Source organism: Rattus rattus, chromosome 11 (assembly GCF_011064425.1).
Source record: "Rattus rattus isolate New Zealand chromosome 11, Rrattus_CSIRO_v1, whole genome shotgun sequence".
Lineage (NCBI taxonomy): Eukaryota > Metazoa > Chordata > Mammalia > Rodentia > Muridae > Rattus > Rattus rattus.
In genome coordinates, this window is record NC_046164.1 from 72,514,908 (window position 1) to 72,537,693 (window position 22,786).

The 22,786-nt window shown below is 55.3% G+C and overlaps 1 protein-coding gene across 1 annotated transcript; it reads right to left on the reverse strand.

The window, feature by feature from the left end:
• Nucleotides 1-5: 5 nt before the first annotated feature.
• On the reverse strand, nucleotides 6-20,662 carry Smtn (smoothelin). The gene is given in 20 exon segments (XM_032916157.1): nucleotides 6-309; nucleotides 3,338-3,502; nucleotides 4,416-4,567; nucleotides 5,068-5,185; nucleotides 5,381-5,554; nucleotides 7,285-7,366; nucleotides 7,523-7,585; nucleotides 7,681-7,848; nucleotides 8,702-8,777; nucleotides 8,871-9,029; nucleotides 11,970-12,142; nucleotides 12,296-12,814; nucleotides 12,904-12,975; nucleotides 13,596-13,668; nucleotides 13,753-14,073; nucleotides 14,914-15,011; nucleotides 15,093-15,171; nucleotides 15,268-15,361; nucleotides 15,798-15,946; nucleotides 20,529-20,662. Coding segments are annotated over 19 exon segments (2,766 nt in total). The 5' UTR covers nucleotides 20,580-20,662; the 3' UTR covers nucleotides 6-309; nucleotides 3,338-3,357.
• Between the last annotated feature and the right edge of the window lie 2,124 nt (nucleotides 20,663-22,786).

A 22,786-nucleotide genomic window follows, 5' to 3' on the forward strand; every position in this document is an offset into this window, starting at 1 on the left:
CAGGATCGTTGAAAACCAATAATTTATCAAAACGCTGCGTGTGTACAAGGGGGAGAGGTGTTTCGACAGACGGGGCAGCAGTGGGCAGGCGCACTGGGAGGGGCCGGTGCTGGGGGCGTGGGGACAGCAGCCTGCAGCGCAGGCGGTGTGAGCAGTGGCTAGACATTCTTGCCGCGCAGGCGCAGCTCATGGCGCCGCAGGTGGTTGTACAGCGATTGCACGTAGGTGAAGACGCACTTAGGGTCTGGCTTTTTGCCCATGATCATCATGTCCTCCACCTCCACCAAGGGTACACAGTCCACCAGCATCCTGCAGGGGAGGGGGGCACAAGAGTTGTTGTCAGCGCCAGCCTGCTTCTTGCTGTGTCCCTCTACCCCGAGGTCTTTGTCGCAGTCTGCTTGTCTTTTCATAATCTCCAGATTATGAAATCTCATCCATCAGAAAGGCTTTCCAGGAAGGGAAACCCGCAACCAAACCCAGGGACCATCCTGCCCATAGGCTAAGCAGGTAGAATTTTGAGGGGTTGGGGAGTGAGCCATGCCCCACCCTGGGCAGGCAGGTTCTGGCTCTAGACCCCAACATTCTCTGGAGGGCCCACCTCATGCTCAGGTACTGGTGTATCCCAGTTGGTAGAGTCTTAGCTAGGCCATTATACCCCCCGGGGGGGGGGCTCCCCTTTGGCTAGTGTTATTCTACCCCTAGGATTCCCCAGTGACCCACTTGTTCCAAGGGAGGCCAGTGGTATTCCCAGAGTGGTTCTTTAACCCCTATCATCTGCATTGGGTGGAGGTTGGGAGGCAGATGAAGACCCTAGTCATTTCAGCTGGGTCGTCTACACCCCACACGGAGCTCATGGTGCAGTCACCCTTCTGATTCTCCTTCAGAGTTCTACGCTTTATTCAGGGAACCAACCCAGCCGTTTGTTTAAAGCCAGGTCGAACCTGGTATGAGATACAGGCTGTCAACCCTGGGCCTTGACAACTGCCTAGAGCGCCCCCTTCCCTACTGTAGGAACCTCTCCCCCTTACAGCTTTAAGATGGGGGACAAGCTCAGCCTATTGTCTTCCTGTCCCAAACTAAGATACCTTTTGTTTCGCCTCCTGTAAACACTGCTCAAAGCTTATTTCAGTAGGGATGACAAGCAGAATTGCTGCTGTTCCCAGGACATGAGACAGATAACCTAAGACCCCCTTCTGGTACCTGCATAGTCATACCCGGGATGGTGGTAGGACTGGGATCTACTCCCAGCTCACCTGAGACTATTTTTGCATTTTGTGGTATTGGAGATTAAATCCAGGGCCTCAGGCTTGGGACACAAGCTCTCTCCCGCTGGGTTACCACCTTTTTGGAGGTTAGAGTCTCAATAAATTGCTGGGGCTAGTCTTGAAAACATTCTGTAGACCAGGCAAGCCTTAAATTGATGAACCTCCCAACCTCGGCCTCTGGTGTAGCTGGGATCACAGCCCAGCTCCTCATCGGGCCTTTTACAAAGGTGTCAGGAAGAAGAAAAATCCCTCCGTCTCAGTTCTAACTGATCACTCGTGGATGCTTGATGGGGACTCTTCTGTGACCCTACTACACCCCTGCCCCACCCCCATCAGACATTCTCCAATTCACTTGAGACCTTAGAAGTACTCAGAATAAGTGACAGGTACCTGGCACTAGTAATGATGGGCTATGTGCCTTTCGGGTCATCCTCACCCCACATTTGGGTTTGTTTATCCAGCTGTACCATGGTGAAGAGGCAGGCTCTCTCTCTCTGGAGCATCTTCCAACTGCAGTTATCTTTGCAAGGATCCCAGCCTCCCTCTCCCAAGTCTGGAGCTCCCTCCTGCCCCTGGTTGCCTTCCCTGGAGACCTTATAAAGCCATTGTTTATACTGGGGTACATGGTTCAGGCTACCAAGTGACAAGCCAAACACCAGGCAACTAAAGCAACAGCACGTAGCTGAGTCACACTTTCCTGCTGGGCCAGAGCTACACTGAGCAAAGCCTTTCTTTTTCGAGTGACCTGCTGAGCAGGGGCTGAGACCATATATGACCTAGAGACGGCACCAAGCCTGTTTTTCACACCCGAGTCTCAGTGTGTACACACACGTGTTCCTTCCCCCAGGGGCCCTGACCCAAGAGAGCACCTTGTGCAACCCTGTTGACTCCATCCCTAAGTCACATTTCTCCCAGCAATTCCTATGCTCCCTTTGGACCTCTATTTTACTTCAGGGCTGGTTCTGCCTGTGCTCACCGGTGCTTGATAAGTAAGACTCTGCCTTCTTGGGGTTGGGGATTTAGCTCAGTGGTAGAGCGCTTGCCTAGAAAGCGCAAGGCCCTGGGTTCGGTTCCCAGCTCCGGAAAAAAAAAAAAAAGACTCTGCCTTCTTCTGTGGTCCCATCCCTACCCCCCACCTACGACCTCTGTCTAACAGAATCGGTGGGAATGTAGTGGTGGAGCTAGAGAAAGAACCGCTGAACGGAGACCCTGACCTCACTCTGTGACCTGAAAACCAGTTCGGATCGGAATTCTTTCCTGTGGCCCTGAGGTGATATGACCAGAGAGAAAAGCCATATGGCTTGGGGGAATCCAGCCAAAAACATCTCCCTGTTGAATTGGTCCTGTTCCCAAGTTCCCCGCTTTGGAGAAAGACACCACCAGCTCCCCATATGGCACATTCCGACTTTGAGTGGCGTCTTGGCCCTCTCTTTCTTCAAGCCAGATCAGGGAGCCTGTCTTTCTTGTTTGCTTGTTTTTAAGACAGGGCCTTGCTATTTTGCCCAGGCTGATCTTGAACTGTGATCCTTTAGGCTCCTGAATGCTGAGGTTGGCAGCCCGCACCATCCTGACCCTTCCTCTACCTCTGATGCCGTTCCATCTTGAACATCCCAAGTTTCTCCGAGGGATTGTTCTGGAATGCTAGTCTGAGCACATCTCTCAGATAACCTTTGGCTCCTGGGTCCTCACAGGAACACTCAAACTCAAACTGTGGTCCCTTCCTTCAACCTCCCTTCCAGGCGAAGCTGTATTCTCCATCTCTCTTGTCCCTGGCCTTGCTGGGCCTGTCCCTGTGCCTGCCGCTCCTCTCCCTCCCTCAGTCTGAACTGTTCGGACCCCGGTTTAGTTGTCTCCTTTTAAAGCTTGCCATCCTGGGCCGAGCCTGGGGCCTCCTAGGCTCCCTGTCAGTCTTCCTCCCTGTTATCATACCTTAGCGTCACCGAGGGTCTTGCCTGTCTCCTCTGGCTTTTCTAAGTTTCTCCTGCTTTTCACACTTTCCCCTTATCCCTCTTAGTGCACTGATGAGCAGATTCCGGTGAAACGAGACAGGTGGGAGAGGCGACATTTCTCACCGTGGGGCCCCAAGCAGGGGTTAGGACTTTTTGGTTTTTACCAGCCCCTTCTGGACCAGACAGCGGTAGAACTCCTGGATGTACGTGTACACGCACTTCCAGTCAGGCTCTCGAAGCCGCACCATGTCCTCTGTATCCAGGAGCTGCGGGCAGTCCGCATGGGTCCTGGGGAGGGTAGGGGGCCAGGAAGGGGCAGGGGGCGGGGCCCGGTGCAGGAAGGAGGGAAGAGAGGCCAAGAGAGAAGGGAGGACAGAGACACACACACATACACATACAGAGACATGAGTTCAGTTATGTTCTCAGTGCATGATCTGCCAGCCCCCGCATGCCCCTCCCAATGGTGGACGTGCGCTCACTACCACCATCACTAATGGTGCAAAGGGTGCAGACAAGGGTGGGGGGCCAAACCAGTCACAGGTGCAGAGAACTCTTGGGGCAAGCGGGAACGCGGGGAGGGGGGGCATCGGCATTGGTGCCGAGGTTGGAGAGGAGGGCTGTGCCCCAGGGAGAAGGGGGTGAGGGAGGCGTGAGAGAAGTGGGGGAGGGGGAGGGGAAGGAGAAAAAAAAATCCTAGAGGGAACCAGAAAGGGAAGGGAAGGATAAGAAAGAGATGGAGGAGGGTGCTTGGGTGCAGTGTGCAGAAGGGGCAACGATTCCAAAGTGGAGGGCTTTCGATGTCCTATATAGGCCTATATAGGTCACTCGGGCATGGTGCCTGGGCCAGGAGCCTCCTTTTGGAATCTCCAGCCGGGATCCCGTGGGAGCAGGAAGCTCTGGTAATGGTGGGAGGACAGCAGGACAGAGAAACGGAGAGAGGAGGAACAGGGGCAGATGGAGGAGGGAGAGGTTATGGACAGGGCCACCTGATGGGTTTTAGCCTGGGCTGGTGGGCGGGCCTGACGCTCCTTCCTTCCGGTGGGCCCCTGGCACACTCAGCAACAGGTGGGTGGAGGAGGATGGAAACTCTCTGGGGATGGGGGTCTTGTCTGCAGACCCACTGTACAACTGGCCACTTCCATGGGGGGGTCTCAGGGCTGCCGATCCCAGCGGACACCAGGAGAACGGGGCTCATACTTACTCAGCAGATGAGAAGGCCATTTCAAAGTTCTGGCGCCGGTTTTGTGGGCTAAGCTGTCCATAGTCAAAAGCCTCAGGGAAGAAATTGTGCACCAGGGCACAGAAGGCCATCCCATCACTCCAGCTGGAGGAGAAGTTCTGGATGTCCACGTGCTTTGGGAGGCAGAGGCACCGGTCAGAACGCTGGGGGTAACTCTCCCATGGTTGCTACCTGCCCCTCCCCCACATTTTGGCATCCCAGTCCTAGAGCAATTGGACCCAGCGAGACCTTGTTTGTCCAAGACCATACAGTAGGTGAGCAGTTAAAACCTGAGCGTCTTCCAGTTGAGTTCATTAACCCCCTAGGTGGTGATTTTTTTTTAGGGGGAGGGGCTAGTGAGATCCCAGTGCCACTCAACTGAGGTTATGGCCACGTATGTTCCAGTCACTCCCTCCCTCCCAGAAATTTACGGGGTGGAGCACTGAAGGGACCCCAAGAGCAGGATCTGTCTCTGAATCATGCCCACCAAGAGATTCAGAGCAGGACATGTGGTCTCCCTGAGACTTAAGTCTTCCCATCTGAGAATGTTTTTCACGCTCCCTGCCAGAGCTGTGACAGCTGCCAAATAATTCTCAGAAGAGGGTGCCAGGCTGAGGCGCTCCGCTGGGCTCACCTCGTAGCCACGGGTCTTGGCTCGGCACCAGTCCAGCAACATCTGCTTGATGCTGTTGGCGTTGGGGACTCCGAAGCTGGTAGAACGCTGTACCGCTGTACGGGGTGTGCCAGGACTGCTGTGGGGGTGGCATGGGGAAGGGGGTCACAAGACGCCACTAATGGGCCAGCCTACCCTTTGGACCCCTGGTCTAGTCTACCACGACCTTTCCGTCACATTGGTACCCTGCTTCTCCCATCTCTGGCTGCATCCACTGAGCTTTGGGCCCTTTCCCCAACGCCCAGACCATCTCTCTACCCCCTCTACCACTGACCCCGAAGAGCCTTCCTTCTCTAGCTTCTCAATCATGGCCTTGCGCGCTTGGGACGCTGAGGTCTTGGGCAGACTCTGTGCCTTCATGAGCTCTTTCTTCTTCTCTGCCTGGCGTTTTTCGAGGGCCGCCAGGCTGCCAGAACGTGAGCTGGTTTGGTCCTCTCGGTCGAAGATACTGGAGGGAGACAAGACGGATGTTAGGTTGGAGGAAGAATGGGTCCGCTCTCTTGGCAGCAGACCAGGATCCTTAGCTTGGTGGTGGTGGTTGTTGGAGACACGGAAACTTGCAGCATGGGGTCCTCCTGGGCTGCTCTGGGGCAGGGTTTCTGAGAGGTCTTATACCGCACCAAACACCACCAGTAACTTCCATTAACACATGAGAAAGAGGTTAGGGGGAATTGAGGGTGTCCTTAACAGAAAGGAATGGGTGTCCTTGCCACGCCTGTTTTACAGGGGAGTGCATAGAGAGAGGCACAAATACGGGATTGTTGGCCAGATTTAATCCCCAGTTCCAGGCCTTGTGGCACGGGCTGGTAATCCCAGCTCCTGGGGAAGCTGACCTAGACAAATGACAAGTTCGAGAACCACCTGAGCTACAGACTGGATGACTTAGGGAAACTCTGACTCAATAAAAAAAGAAAGGTAGCTCACAATAAAGAACTTGCCCGGGGTTGGGGATTTAGCTCAGTGGTAGAGCGCTTGCCTAGGAAGCGCAAGGCCCTGGGTTCGGTCCCCAGCTCCGAAAAAAAGAACAAAAAAAAAAAAAAGAACTTGCCCAGTGAAGCACAAGGCCTTAGGTTCGATCCCTAGGACTGGACAAAACAAAGCAAAACAAAGGAATAGAATGATCAGCCCCAAATAGTAACAGTAGTAGTAGCTCTGGCCTCTGAAGACTTTACTGGACGTCCTTTTATTACTCCTAGTGCTGGGGAAGGAATCCAGAGACTCCTGTGTGCTAACCACATGCTTTGCAACAAGCTACATCCCAGCCCCCCACTCTGCTGTTGAAAAACTACGAGGGACTTTGACGTGTTGGTGTGCTCCTGTAATCCCAGAACTCTGGAGGTTGAGGCTACAGGATCACAAGTTCAAAACCAGCCTGGGACATACAGTGACACTCCACCACGGACCCACCTCTCCCCACCCTGCAAAAATACAAAAAAGCAAATGCAGGCCTCGAATCCCAGATGCTTACGTAGCTGAGGCAAGTTCAAAGCCTGCTGGACCACAGAGTGAGTTTAATACTAATAAGCTGCAATTTAGGGAGAGACCTCGCCTCAAAGGGAAAAAGTGAAAAGAGGGCCAGGGATGTTTGCTCAGCAGTGCGGTACTAGCCTAGCACACCTCACGTGAGGCCCTAGGTTCTAATACCCAGTGAGTCAAACGAAGCAAAACAAAAGATCCAGCCAAAATGAATAAATTAGTAAGGAAACAAACTTTACAAGGGTGAGAGGAATCCACACTATTTCCTCCAACAATGAGGAAACTAAGGTCTCTTTGTAGGATTTCAGAGGACACCTGTATGCAGGGCTGGAATTTGCATACAGGTCACCAATTCAGAGCTCCTGGAACTTCCGGGGATTGGCTTCCTGCCTGCTATCCTCTGTGCCATAAGTGCCTCAAGTCAGCAGCATGTTCTGTGACCCAGAAATGGTTTGCAGACATTGGAAGTGCCGGCCAGCAAGGAGTGGCAGGTGGGTCTAAGGCTCAGTGTAAGACTCTCAGCATGTTTGGCCTCCACAAGCATCTTCCACCCCTACCCCGTGGTGTGCCTGAGAGATCACAAAGCAATCAGGACACAACTGATACCTCCTCGACTGCATGTTCATTCTCTCAGTATGTCAGTCTGCCTTTCTGCAGAATGGGTATGCAGTGAGGTCCCTAGAGGTACTGCCCCGTGCTCACCTGCCCATTTTTTTGGATGAGGAAGAGGAAGAGGAAAAGGTCTTGGTTTGGACCGTGGTGCTGCTGCTGCTGCTGCTGCCATCTGTGGGAAAGGGAGTGAGGTGAGGGCCTGGGCTGGATATAAGGAGGAATGGCGATAGCCACAGTGGAGAAATGAAAGTGAAGGATCAGTTGAAGACACAGAGTGTTTAAGGAGATGAGCAGGCAGGCAGGCACAGGAGGGAGCAGGTGGCCTTACTCTCCGAGCGCCTCACGAAACTCGACTCCACTGTGGTGGTGCGCGCAGTCTGCGTGCCGTCATCTAGAAGGACAGGAATGGGACAAAAGAAGTGTATGAAAGGCAGAGGGAATCACACTGAGCTCACCCTGAGCCCCAAACCCTGCTCAGCCTCTTACTGGAGTGGACGAGCCGCTCAGTTTTGGTAAGTGTGCTGACCGCCGAGCCATCAGCCGCCCTCTGGCTGTGCCTGGTGGTCGTCTCTGTAGTAGCCATATTGCTTCGGCTCTCGCCTGGCCGGGCCCGTGTCTCCCGTAGCCGCCGTTCTCGTTCCTTGTCCCTCTGGTCTGAGCAGGGGATGCCCCATGCGTGTCCAAAAGGGCAGCCCAGCGCCACACAGCACACATGCACAGACACAAGGGGCACACGGGATGGAGTGGAGGAAGCTCGTTAGAAACACCAAGGACACACGAAACCACTGCCTCTCTAGGGATGGATGTGGGGGGGACGACCACAACTAGGCCCAGAGCTGTGTGTGTGTGTTGAGGGTGACGGACTCTGCAGATGGAAGAGGGGACATAGAACAGCTGCGGTCAAAGGGGCATCCGGATCCAAGACAAGTTTCTATGGCAACAAGAAGCTGAATCCGGAGGGGAGAGAGCTGGGTGAACACTGCAGCTGAGAGGTGGACCGTCAAAGTCCTAGGAAGGAGAGAAGCAACCGGAAGGAGCACCTAAATGGGGAGTGGGTGGAGGAATCGGCGATCGGACTCGGCCGAAGGACACTGGAGAAAGAGGCTGGTGAAGAGGGTTAGCTGGGTAGGAGAGTAATTGTTCTCAGAGAACAGCTGTCTCAGAAGTAAACCTAGACCGTGAGGGACAGAAGGGCTAAGAAGCTGCAGGAAAAAGAAGCGGCCACACCCAGAGACAGAGACTAACGGGGTCTCAGCAGAGCGAGGAGCAACTGGGAGGACTGTGTGGATTCAAGCAAGCCACACCGGTCAGAGGATAGCAGTTAGGTGCAGGGGGAGAAAGGCTGAGGGTGCTGACACAGGGCAAGGAGGCCAGGGGGCACCTGGCTCGAGGGAAGGGCAGGTGAGTGGACAACTACTGAGCTGGAGTGACCACGGGAGGGCTCCAGAATGAGGGCAGCAGCTGAGGAACGGAGTGGCTACATCTAGGAGGGCAACTGGCTCTCTACCTCTCTTTCTTTGTCGGAGCTCACGGAGCGCAGCCCGGATGAGCTTCCGCTCTTCAAAGTTCGTAGCCTGGTCCAGCTGTAGATAAAGCAGTTGTTGCATACCTGGGGCCTGCCGATCCCTCCCCTCAGCCAGTGCCCCCCCCCCATCTGCCAGCCCTAACTAACATACCATCTTGTCCAGGATTCCTTCGTCCTCAATGGCCATCAGCTCCTCTGCACTCAGGGGGCTCCGCCCCTCCGGGCCTTTGTTCACTTTGTCCAGAGTCTGCTCTGTTCCATTAGCTGCTTCCATTGTGGCAGAGGGGGGCTCTGCTGGATCGGGCTCCATCTACAGAGTGTGGAGAGGGTGTAGGTTTTACGCAGGGATGTGGGTGAAACCTGGGTGGAAGAGGATTAGATCCTGGAGCTGCTGGCATAGCATTAAAAATAACCCCAGCAGCCAGAGGGGCCTGCTGATGTAGGCTGGCCATGTTGGTTTCAGGCCCACTGTAGTGAGCCTTGTATAGAGTCTCCCTCATATCCAGAGTCATACGAATACGAATTGGTAGCAGCAGTAACCACGGTTCCCACTCAGTCGAGAACAGTATGTGTATAAGCACTGAGGGTTTTACGGTCTCTGTTAAGAGGGGAAACAGAGGCTAGGGCAGCTGAATGACTTTCTTCCCACAGGTCCTCAGTGAGTGTGATGTGACCTGCGGGCTGAGTGCAGTGGTTTCAATCCTGAGGTTGAGTTCTTTCTAATGGTTCATTTCTAGCGTCCTCGTAGGCAGCACAGATCCCAGGTCTTGATTGCCAAAGTGCTGGACCAGGTCCCGAGGGCTTCTAATAAGGTGTCTGACTGGAGCTACCCCAAGCTGAGACCCCTAGAAGCTCTCTACAACTTCCCTTCCTTCCTCGCCTTGCAGGGACCCATTATCTAAGGAGCATCCAGCACCGACCTAACTCCCCCAGGGGATCTCCTTCCCACCTTCCCCCTTGAAGCCAAGGCCCAGCTCAGCCCTCCCCTCCTAGCAGGGCTTCTGTCTGTCATGAGGGTAAGGAGATCCAAGGTGGCAGCTGTTCTGGAGAGGCTTGGCCTCGTTAAGGTTGCAGGACAGCTGCCAGGGCTAGAGCCTGGCACCTTCTTGTCCCAATCTTAGAGGGACCTTACTCTACACTGTACCACTCTGTACAGTGAGGTAAACTGAGGCGGAAGCAGCGTCGGTACATTAACAGACACTCAGCAGAGCTGGGTTCAAATCAGTTCCCTCCCACAGGCTGACTTACGAGACTGCTGCTTCGAGAGGGGCCCGCAGAAGAGCTGCGGCGGGTGCTAAAGGCAGGCGGGTGGGCCACGGGGGTCCCAGCATCCTCAGCTGCCTGGAAGAGGGCCTCAGGGTCGGCAGCAGCCAGCAACAGCTCGCTGGGCTCTAGCTCGGACTCCAGGTCCGGCACGAGTGGAACACCCAGTCGTAGGCTCAACACCTCCACCTGCCTGGTCAGGGCATCCAGCCGCCGGCTCAGGGCTGCTGTCTCGGCCCGAAGCTCTTCGGCTGCCTGAGCCACTGGCTCTACAGTGGCTAGGGCTGCATCAGCTGCCTGGGTCACCGCTGACCGGCCTGCTTCAGCCACTGCCTGCAGTTCCTGTAGTGCCTGGCTCAACCGTTCCTCAAAGGCTGCAGCCACCTCAGGCCCAGGCCCTGGTGCTCCCGGCATACTGCTAGTCGGGGCTCTGGGGTACAGTGGTGGGACAGTAGCAGGGGCTGCTGTCTATGCTGGCAGTGTCGCAGCTGGTCTGAGGGCGAAGGCAAGGGCAGAGAGCCTGCCCCGCCCCTGCTGGCCTCCCAGCCTGCCACCAGCCAGCTGGAACAACTGCCCAACCTATTCTGGGCTCCTCTGAGGAGGGGATGGAGGGGGATGGGTAGCCTGCTCAAACAGGCGGACAGCCTGTTGCACAGCTCAAGGATTACTGAGATCAGAGAGCCCCATGGCCCATAGGTCGAAGAATGGGGGGGGAACAGGGCATGGACTGAGAGGCCGGGTAGATCAACTGTGAGACTTCCATTTGCTGGACCCCTGCATATCTCTGCTCTCGTGCCCCATTAGTTTAGAAAGCCTTGAGCAAGTCAAGACAGTGGAGGAACAGGAAGATGAGACTTTAGGCAGTCTGTTAGCATGGGGGCTTGTCCCTGAGAGACACGTCCTCTAACCCAGCCAAAGTGCTCAGATCCAACCCCGGACCCTGCACAAGTGCATCTTGGACACAACATCTGTTCTCCTCAGATGGGGAGACAGGTCATTTGTCAGTGCCAGAGCCAAGACTTCACTCACCACGAGAGCCCCATCTGTCACCGTCCCTCACGACAGCCACCCCAACCTTCTGGGTCCTGCTCTGTTGCCAGAAGGCTGATCTCGTTCACCTTCTCTTCCTGTTACCCCTCGGAAGGCCCAGGGCTAGCTCCATCTGACCACCTCACCTCAGTCAAAGCCCCATCCAGCCTTTCATACAGCACAGAGGGCATTACCTGGGCAGCCCACCGGGAACCTCTTTCCCAGCTGAGCTCCCAACCGGTTGATCCCGAGCTTGGGAATGAATAATGGAAGGGACACCTCGGATTCAGTTCCTGTGGCACCTGCTAGGCTGATGCCGCCTCACATGCCGGGTGCCCCCTGCCTGCCTGTCTTCATCATTGGTTCTACCCCACCTCCACAGCAAAGATGCTAATCAACAATCTGATGGACTGGGCTGAGTTCGCATTAGCGTGTGATCTGATCCACACGCCGGGGCTGACGTTCAGGGCTGGGTGGGAACAGGGGTGTACATGGCAGAGGCTGACACAGGAAGAGGGCCAAAGGCCCCTACCACCGCCTGTGAACTGCAGCCTTCACGTTTGTTCGCTGAGAAGTGAACCGATCAATTTAGGGGCAAGGATCAAAGATTAGCAAGTGGATCCAGGCATGGCGGCTCACGACTGTAAATGCCAGCATGTAGGAGGTGGAGGCAGGAGGATGATGGAGTTCAAGGTCAGCTCTGGCTATGCACTTAGATCAATGCCAACCCAGGGTACAAGAGACTCGACATAAAACAAAACTAAATGGCAAAAGATCAGCATATGACTTCAGATACGCCTCTGGGTGACTATGGATCAGCCTTAGACACGCCTCTCCGGCCTCAGTTTCTTTGTGTGCACAGTGATGGAGGAGCACAGTAGAGAAAGCTCGCCCATACCCTTAAGCACTCCCTGAAGGTGGTGAACGGTGGTGGCTGGTGGACTGTAGAGAGGCTCACCTTAAAGTTGCAGCCTCCTCGGTTACCAGGGGAGGCATGGCTGAAGGTAGTGACATGAGTGACACTGCCCAGTCGGGTCACAGTCCCAGGGCTGCTGACGTGAGTGATGGTGTTCTTGCCCCCACTGCTGGTGCTGAGAAGGGTCGGGGGTGCCCGCAGTCCCAGAGTCAGTTCTGGAGGGAGAGGGTTGCTGATGAGGCCAGGTGGAGTGTGGGCAGTGCCAGTCAAGGTGAGCACACCCTGGACACTGGCAGCACCATCTGCCTTGCATGCAGAACTGGGAATTGGGGGGTGCAAGCACTCCACCCAGGCAGGGAGAAGCCTACCTGCTCTCTGGTTGCCTGTAGGCAGCACCACCCGGCCTGTGGAGGCCTGACCACGGCCATCCTTGATCTCAATGGTAAATGTAGTCTTCATACTGCCCCCTGGCTCTCCAGTGCCGATGGCCACGGGTGGTGGGGTACTGGGCTCTTCTGAGCAGGGCCTGGGCCCCCCTGCTCTGTTTTCAAGGGACCTGGGAGCCAAGCTCCGCCCCCCAGGGCCCTCCTCTTGAGGGCAACTCTGAAGCTGGGCCAGGGAATGAGCAAGTTCTCTTTGCTTCTTGTGGGAGGAAGTGTCACTGGGACTTGGAGAGGAGGAGTTGCTGGAGGAGGAGGAGGAGGCAAGGGTGGTGCTCATGAGGGAAGGGCCCGGGAGCCTTGTGGGGGTCGGTGAAGCGAGGGCTGTTCGGGGTGGGCCATCCTGGAGCCTGGCAACCGCGGGAGAGTCAGATGTGAACTTGCGCACTCGGTCTCTCACGGAGCCAGCTCGACGGAACTGGGATGGTCCTGCAAGGGGGGCTGGCTCTGGAGGAGACACGAAAGCCGTCAGTGCCTGGGTGGGATAGAGACTGCCCAGACTCTAGGGATGGTAAAAAAAAAAAAACGGACGGTACCTTGATTTTGGGTTGGCTGTCGGGGACTGAGCAAGACAGGGAGGCGTTGGCAGGGTTCGGTTCAGCCAGGTCTGGTAGGAGGTTGGTGAGCATGGGGCAGCCATGACGGGGGATGGGGGGCGGGTGAAGAGAAAGGAAAGTGGATGGTGGGGTGCTGTTCACATCACAGACCTCTCCTCAACACCTCGGTAGCCTCCTTACCACACCCACTGAGGCCTGCCTACTCATCGGCAATTCTCCTACCGGCACCTCCTCTCTCTCCTGCACTGACCCCAGGGTGATGTGGCCACTCTTAGGAGCCAGAAGTAAGCTAGGGCCAGAGAAAGGTATCCAGATTCTCCCTACTGATGGGACTAAGGGACACCCTCCACCCCCCCTTCTGCCGCCAGTACTACCCATAGATCCTGCTGGGAGATGGGCGTACTCCCTTATTGGGGAGAAGAATGTGCCTGAGGTCTGTTGCCTTTCAAGGCTGTAAGAAGGCCTCTGGCCATGGGTGGCAGGAGTGGGCCTGGCCAGGGGAGGAACACCTCAGGGGCTGTGTGGGCAGTGTCAGGGACTGCCTGGACCTGAGAAGGCTAGAGAAGCATCGGAACCCATTCTAAAGGCAGGGAAAGGAGAGGGGGACAGGGAGAGCTGGGACGGGACAGGAGAAAGCAGAAGCCCGTAGTAACCTGTACAGGGATCCTCACCTGCTCTCTTAGTGTTCGAGGAGCCTCTGGTGGAGTCCACGGTATCAGAGGGCTCTGTGGAGCCAAGTAGGGGCTGCCAAGGGAAACACCACATTGGAAAGGGCTCTCGGACCAAGGAACTCACCTGCCTGGCATCCCCATCTCTCACCCAACTCACCTTGCTGATGACCCGCCCCTGAGAGCTTGGTGGTGCCGGCGACATGGGAGGCTCAGGGCTGGGAGCTTCTGAAGGGTGTGGAAGTGGTTCAGAGCTGACTGGAGCCTCAGAAGCAGGACACTGGGCCCCAGCAGGCTCCAGCAGAGGCTCTGGAGAGGCCGTGGTGGGCGAACTGTCAGGGGAGGCAGGTGAGCTGGGCGTGCCCCCAGGCGGGGCCCTCAGTAGGAGTGTCACTGTGGTCACATCCTGGCTGGTGTCCTCTGGGGTCGGGGTTGGCTCTCGTACTTCTGTCTGCTGTCCCTGTTTCTCTTCCTCTGGCACCTGCAGGGGACACACAGGAGGCAACCAAGGTTTCTCTGAGTGCCACCCCCATCCACGGAGGACCCAGCTGACAGAGCAGGCCATGCAAAGCAGAGGGGCTGGGCATGGCTTCCTGCAGGCACACCTGCATAAAGAAGGCTGGCCAGTGACAAAGGTGGTTTGACAAGGACCAGAGCCAAAGGCCAGAGGTTGGCGATAACAGGAAACTTGCTGGGGACTCCCATTCCTAAAGGACCCTCTCATCCAGAGCTCTAGCCTCAGTCTAGCTAATCAGAGTTGTGCAGGACTAGGCAGCTAGCGTCCTCTGCTGGCCATTAGTGGAAATGGTGTGTCTTGAATTCTTACACTATCTGAAGAACAGAGAGGATAGGCATGCCCTGGAGAGCCAAGGTAAGGATGCTGACTGGAGGGTAAGGGGCAGCATGGGATGTGTTTAAGCAGGGGCAGTGCGAGGACTAGACTTGCATTTCTAGGAGATCCTTCTGGCTGGTGAGCACAGGCTGGGTGGTAGTGGTAGGGGTGGAAGGTAGAGGTGAAGGTAAGAGAGGCGCCAGTGTATCATCCGTGAGAGTAGTGTTGGGGAAGGAACAGCAAGTAACTTGGAGCTGTGTAGACAGGCTAGCTTTGAGAGAAAAATCTGAGTTCAAGGTCTGGAGTGGAAGGCATATAGCTGGAGTTGCCTGAGAGGGTAAGAAACGAGCTCTGGGGTTTCCTCGAACACTGGCCAGGGGCCAGCTCCCAGTCAAATGACAGCATAGCAAAGGCTCACAGGTACTATGCCCTGAACTACTGTTGTCAGGAGGCACTGGGTCGTCCTCCCTTCACGCCCGCACTCCTTACCTTACCAGGGTCCAATATGTGTGCTGCCTGCCTCCTGCTGTCTTCTCGGGACCCACTACTGGGAAGTCTACTGCATAGTCTCCCAGCCAAGGTGGCAGCTGGAAGGGCAGGGACAAGTGTCAGGAAGTGACGTGAGATGTGAGGTGCAGGGCAAGGGTGAGTCTACAGTGGGCACCTACCCTCGATCTCCTGAGCTCGCACACGGCGGATGGCGGCTCGGATCAACTTGCGTTCCTCGTATTCACCAGCACTCCGAAGCTATGGATGACAGGCAGGCCACAGGGGGTTGCACTCTGGAATCCAGGTAGGTCTTCATTTACCCTTCACCTATCCCTCGCCTGCCCTGAGCCTTACCAGTGTGGTCAACTCCTCTACATCGTTCATGGACTCCAGTCTCCCTGCCAACCGTGCGAGGGCGGCCTGCTGCTCGGCTTCTCGCTGTTGAGAGCTGCAGGGACAACGTGAGTGTGACCACCATTGCATGACAGGGTCTGGAGGATGTGGGCTCAAGGAATGGGTCAGGGTCAGAGGCCAGAACACTGGCAGAGAGACATGGAGCTACCTATGTAGAACCTCTGAGCAAACATCAATATCAATATATCAACATCAATATATATCAATATCTATCTATCCATCCATCCATCCATCTATCCATCCCTGGATCCATCCATCCATCCATCCACCCACCCGCCCACACATTCCTGGACACAGGCGCCAATGCCTCATGTTACCCACATTGCACATCCACGGCCAGTACTCGTTCCCTATCCACAAATCTCCCTGTGCATTGCGATGCTCACGGGTAACAGGCACATCTGCCTCCACATGAGCTGATTTTTGGGGCACGTTTGCACCTGAAAACCCAGCCCACCCCTGCCACTCACTGTAGCCAGTTCTCCTTGTTGTCTTGCCGCTCAGCACGGAATCGTTTGGATGCCAGAGCCCCCTCTTCTCGTTCTAGCTCCTGCCGCTGCAGCTCCCGGATGGCTGAGCGGATCCGCCGCCGTTCTGCCAGATCTGCTGTGACCTCCAGCTGCAATGTAGGTGGGAGAGAGGGGTGGGCATTCTGTCAGGGGCAAAGGACTGGCACCAACTGCCCACAGTTCTGCCTGGGACACAATGGATGGCTTGTCTCCACTCTCTCTACCCTAAGCCTTCCATGTGCCTGCCTCCCACTCAGGATTTTTTAGGGGAGACCTAGCTCATGACATCAAAGATCCCAAGAGGCCCACTGTGCACTGTGGTGCCGGGAACACCTTCTGTGAGAGTGCAGGTGGCAAACACCGTCCCAAGCCAGGTGCCGAGCGGCCGGGCACCCCTTTGTGGGACTTGACATCTGCTCTCTTGAGTCTTTTGTTAACCTTTTAGACCAGGGAGTCACAGCAGGAAAAGGGTGGTCACCCTTCTGAACTACCACCAGGGATGCAAAGAAGTCCCCTGGTGGGGTTGGGGATTTAGCTCAGTGGTAGAGCGCTTGCCCAGGAAGCGCAAGGCCTTGGGTTCAGTCCCCAGCTCCGGGGGAAAAAAAAAAAAAGAACAAAAGAAGTCCCCTGGTGATCTATCTAGTCCCAGAGTAGCAGAGACCTGCAGGGAAAGATGTCAGATAGGAAACTGAGGCAGAAGCGGGCGCTGTGGAGTGGTAGCTCCCTGTTTGGCAGGGTTACCTTTCCCCCCTTTACTGACTTTAGTCCTAACCAACATGGAAGATCTGGTGTGGGAAGGGCTGGTCCCCTAGAGAGAGAAAGATAAGGCAGCAAGCAAGAGGGTCTACCTAGATACCCCAGAGATGTCCACAGAGTACAGCAGCTCCCTTCAGCTTCCGAGGAAGTCGGGGCCCTGATAGAAACCAGTTCGGCAAAGAGCACTTTCTATGTGCCACCCAGGCCAGCCTGCTGCCTTCTCCACTCCTTGTGGCAAAGTGATCTTAAGGGATCTTAAGGGAGTGGAAGTGGTTCAGAGCTGACTGGAGCCTCAGAAGGCTGGCTCAGGGTTGGCCAGTGAGGGTCTGATAGACAAACAGGAGCGAGTAAGGGCAGGGTATCCTGACTAATTCTCCTTTCCAACCTTCTTCCTAGTTGATTTTTCTCAGTTGGGGAGCTGGGAGGTATAGGGTGTGCAGAGAAAAATAGGTCTCAGCAGGGAGTGAGAGCTGGCCCAATTTAGCCACTAACCAGCTTGTATTAATCTGAAGAGAGCAGGCAAAGCCTTAGGGACAGCCCTCCCAGATCCACATTCCTGAGGAGCTATGGCAGGCCAGCTCTCTGAAGCCCAGGCCAGATTCCCCCACCAGGTCCCAGTCTTTGCTCTACAGTCAGGGCATAATCTCCCGTCATTGCTTTGAATTGACCAGATGAGACACTAACCCTTGGGACAGAGCAAAAGATGGGAAGGAAACAGTGACCCAGGGGTGGTCTCTTCTCCTTTCTAGTCAGTCAGTAGAAGAAAAGGAAAAGACAGAACACTGACGTATTTATTAGGACCCAAACTGTCAGTGACCCCCCCCCCCAAAAAAATCCCTATTTGCCATTTTTGTTTGTTTGGTTTTTGAGACAGGGTTTCTCTGTGTAGCCCTGGCTGTCCTAGAACTAGCTCTGTAGCTCAGGCTGGCCCGAAACTCAGAGATCCTCCTGCCTCTGCCTCCTGGGTACTTGGAGTAAAGGGTGCACCTGTCCTCCCTTTAAGATTTATTTTTATTTATGTGTTTGCATGTGTCTGTATGAGCGGATGTCATATGCATATGGCCTGTGGAGGCCAGAAGAAGGCATCAGATCCCCTGGAACTAGGGTCACAACTGGTTGTGAGCCACCTGATGTAGGTGTTGAGAACCAAATTTGGGTCTAATGCTCTTAATTAACTGTTGGGCCAATGCAGATCCCTTATCTACTCTTGATACGCTATTTCATCTGATGAGAGGGAATTGGGAATCTTCTTCACGGTTAATAACTTGAGAGTTTAAACCTAGGTCTCTGACTGCAAGGCTTCCCTGAAACAAGACCTGCTCTAGAAATGTCAAAATCTAAGGAGACCTTATTATAGCCAAGAGGTTGAAGCTCACTTCCACAGAACATTTGGAGATTGGTGGCTTTAGGGGACAGCTGGTCCAGACAGGTCCAGAGATTCCATGACTTTGTCTCATGGGTCCTCATTTCCAACCCCCAGAAAAAAGTACAAGATAGGAATGTGGCCATTTCTACAACCCCTGGGTACTTCAGTGTCTCCACTTGGGAATTGGGATCCTACTACTGGATCCCCTAAGTGGAAGGGTCTGGCTGGGCCTCACTCTGCGGGCCACTCCCTGGCATCCTTCCTTTTGGGACTGTGGGCAAAGCTCTGACAAGTGTCCCTGCTGTGTCCTGTGTTCCCCACCCTCTTGAACACCAAAGGTCAGGCCACAGTGTTTCTACTGTGTCTAAAGTTCCTCACCCTCTCAGTTGCCCCCACCGTGTGTAGAGGGACTGCGGGAGGGAGGGAAGGAAATACAAAGAACTATTGTCCGCCAGGGGGAAGGGGATGGTTTCCGAAACTGCCTAGTGAAATTCTCCTGGGAGGAAAGAGGGTGCTTCCTCCTACTGTGGGAGGATGGAGGGGGAGGGGAGCGGGGCTCCGTTGCTTTCTACACTCGCTGCTGGGGGCATCTGGTCTACCCAGCGTTCCTAGCTTCGGGCTCTCCTCCACCTGCACAAGAAGCAATTCTCCAGCAGGTCCTCCCTTAATCCCAGGCCCGAGCTGTCCGCTGTGTAAATAGCAATTGGGGAAATGCCTCGCCAGGGGGCGCTAAAGGCCCATAGGCTGCGGCCATCAGTGCGGGACTCGCCCAAGCCCCACCCACCCAGTCTCCAGCCGGGCGCCGCAGCTAGGAGCCAGGCAGGAAGCCCCCAGCCACCGCCGGCTTTAACCTCACATCTGCAAAGGAAGGGAGGTTCACAGCGCCTAAGCTGCTTCCCTAGGTCACCAGACCAGGCAGGTGTGCAGACACGTGGCAGGGGGCACAGGCAGTATGCTTGTCCTTGGGTGCCCCTGTCCCGCGCAGCCCACCACCACCCCGTCCTCAGGAATGTGCGGGAGCGGGGCCGGAAGCAACTGCGGCTCCCCTAGTCAGCTGGGCACAGCTTCCCATATAAGGCCGGGCCCCGCGGGGAGGAGCCGGGTCTGGGACGCCCCCGTTCCTGCCACGAAGCCGGAGGGTGGGACCCTCACAGCTCTGGGCACAGCAATGGCGCGCACAGGGCGATGAAGCTCCGGGCTGGGGTGGGTCTGGGGCCGCGGAGCCAAGACAGGGTTGGGTCTCCCTTGTCCTTTGCTCCCAGGCCTGGGGCTGGGAGGAAGTGCGTCCGGCAACTACTACGTCTGTTTCTCCTCTAACAATGCGTTTCCCAGCTTCCACGCCTTGCATGAATGGGGTCTGATGGTTGGGAGAATACCCCGGTAGTGCATGAACACCCAGCGTGGCTTTCCCTCTGGAAAACATTAAGACTGACTTCTTGAGGAACGATGAAGGTGACTGGTGGGCATCTTTGGAGACCCAACCCCATCTCCTGACTGCAGAGAGCCTTTGGCTGTGGTGAACTCAGAATGGGGTTAAAGCTCTTGCCTCAGGACACACAGGCCAACTGCGTAGGGGAGGTCAAGGCAATTAGGCCAAGTGGCTCAAGCCTCTGCCTCTAGGGGAAAGGATTGGCAATGGTGTGGGACACTTGTAGAGCAAGTAAAGTCTATATATTTTTGCCCTTGTCAGAGATCAGGGGATGGATGGTGGGGCGTGGCCCCTCTCCCCATGGCCTACTGCACGGCCTTGCTGGTGGACTCGTATTACTGCTCTGCTGTGTTGTCCCACTGCCACTGTGTACTTGGGAGTAGGAAGACGCTGGTAAACAAGAGTGGAGTGGACCAATCCAGTCTCTATCCCAAAGTCAGGTCCATACCCCTATCTAACACTAGCAACCTATATTTTGTATTAACCGCCCCTCCCCCTTTCTTTTACAAGACGTCAATGCTTAAAGTAGAAAACAACAGACCAGACATCACAGAACTCATATGGGCCCACAGCCCATCTCTCTCCCGGTTCTTCCAGCCTTTCTCATCACTCTAGGTATCCTGAGACTCACCTCTGAGGTCTGGACCCTGAGGAAGCTTTTAGCCCAGAGCACTTGGGTATGCGACTTCCCTGCACAGTGTGCTGGTGCTTGCCAGCATCCGTGAATATTCTGTAAGGTGGTGTGCTCAGCACCCAGCTGCTGCTCTCTGGTTTATTACTCACTGCTGCCCATTATCATTGGGCAGCCTGCCAGGAGTGGGCAGTGCCCAGGCTGCTGGGGAGAGGCAGATCCAGCCTTCCCACACCTGTAGCAGCCCCATGGGTGAGTCCCCAACAGTTACTGTTTAAACAGGAGGTGACAGTTGGGGGTGGGCAGGGACCAGGTCTCAGCACCAGACACGGACAGGAACATACCACGGGGGCCTCTGGAGCAGCCAAATGGAACCAACCTGGCACTGTTCCCTGAGCCTCTCCTCCAAACCCATCCCCCTTCTTAGGTACTGACAAGTACACGAGAAGTGGCCTACATCCCTGGGTCGGCTCTTGCCCCACCCCATGGTACAGTAATCGGGCTACTTACCAGTTTTCGGAGGGCTCCTTCATCCAGCCCAGCTAAGGCCTCATCTGCCATCTCGCTGGCTCCTAGTTCGTTAAGTGTGTCAGCTCCCACCAAGGCCCCGGTGGCACTCAGAATTCTGCAAGAGGCAGATATGAGTCAGGTTGCTGGAAACTGTAGAGATCCCCTAGGTTTGTGCCTCTGTTTCCCTCTCTAGCCCATGAGCAATTTCTTTCCTATCCTACTCTGACCTGTGGCTCCTGGCTGGGAACTGTTCTCTGCCCTAGGGTGTTTTGCTGAAAAAAAAAAACTCACCAAACCAAGAATAGGTGTTCCTGTCCCAACCTTACCAGCTTGGCTGCCAGTCTGCCCTGTGGTCTAAGTCCGCATCCTGACTAAGCCCCAAACAAGGAGGGCCTGGATCTGGATGGAGAATTCAGCCAGGCCCACCACGCTGAGCCTACCACCAGGGGGTGCTCGCTGGTCTGTAGACTCCTGTCACTCTCATCTCTGGGGGCCGCGCAGCCTGCCCCTCCACCTGCACCTCCACCCGCCCTCTCTCCACAAGCTGGGTTCCGGCTGTGGGCTGAGCCTTATCCAAGTCTTGCTCCTACTGTCATGCCCACAGGTATGGGGGCTAAATGAGCCTGTCAGTTCTTGGAGCCAGCTTTCTGTACATGTCCATTTTCACGCCTTTCCTTCCTGTGACGTCAGCAGGCCTGGGCTTGTAGAACCAGGTGTCTGGCCCTCCCTGTCCGTTCACACACTTAGGATTCACTCACAGTTCAATTCCCAACTGGAAGGGCCTTGGGAAGCTGACCCGCCTAACCTCTGGACTTCAGACAAACTGAAAGGATGGGAGATGGCCAAAGATTCATCACCCTGGGGGGTCAGAAAAACTCAGACTCAAAGGGCACACAAACCTTGGTTACTTCTGCCTTCTGAAGTCCCTTTCCAAAATGCCGCCAAGACTCCAAGCTGTCTGCTTCTTGTCCAATCACTGACCATCAAAATGGATCCCTAAATCTGGTACCAGTCTCTAGCCCAAGTCTCTCCTTCCTGTAGTCCCCAGTGCCTCTGCAATTTGTGAATCCAGGGTCTAGCACACCTGGATGTTTAGTTAATATGGTGACTGAATGGCCTCTGGACTCCCCCCACCTTCATTGATTCATCCCGAAATCATCCATTCTCTCATTCTCATCCCCCCCCCCCTCTTTCTCTCCTCTCTCTCTCTCTCTCTCTCACACACACACACACACACACACACACACACACACACACACACACACAGTCACTTGGTGGAGTCATCCCATCCGGTGAATGGGTCTGGGGGAGTTCTGATGCACACTAAATGGAGTTTGAAGAACCCTTTCTGTTCAGGTCACTGCTAGGGTCTTTGCCTCTTCATCTAGCTACTCTACCTAGGGTAACTCCCCCTCCTCAGTGCCATTTAATGGTCACCGTCTTAAGTATTGTGGACATGTTATGCTTCCTCATGCTGGGAAATGGTGTTGTTAATTCCAAACCTAGGGGATACCCAGGACTGTGTGCTCAGAAGTTCCTGCCACTGCTTGCTACCCATTCTCATGGCTTCATGCTACACAGTTTGCAGTCCTGGAGATTGTTAAGGCCCCGCGGGAGCGGGGTCAGGATCTGGAAAAGTTTCCTCAAGGTATCAGCTCCCTATAGATTAGTGTCTCTGGGGATCCTGGAGCCTCTTGGAGGTCCATAGGTGCCTTCTCCCAAGGTCTCAGAACTTCAACCATGTGTCTTTGGAGTTCCCGTGATTTAGCTGGGGCTCCTGGACTTGGGAGTTTCAGAATTCCTGTCTAGACATCCAGGTTTCACACCCCCTCCCCCGGACTCATCCGGACTCTTAGGGTTGTCCGGAGATCCTCATACTCACCTCTCAATCCGGCCCGCCGTTCCGGCGCGATTTCGTGTTAGTTTGCTCGGGACCCGGCAGATGCGGTAGAGACCGGCAGACGGGCGGGAGGCACCGCAGCCCGGGAGCCCAGGCCGGTTCAGCAACGTCCCCTGGACTCTGCTTCAGACGCCTGTCCCGCGGCGCCAGCCAGCTGGCTGGCCCCGCCCTGCCAAGCTGTCCCAGCCAATTCTCTGTTGAGCCACGCCCCTGCTCCGGTCCTATTGGGAAAATTCAATTTTTAGGCCCCGCCCCTACAAGACTCTGCCCCTCACTATCCAGGGGTGTTGGGTATTGTAGTTTTGGGTGCTGCTGTTGCGAGGTCTTATACATCCTCGGGTGGGCTTCGGCAGGATTC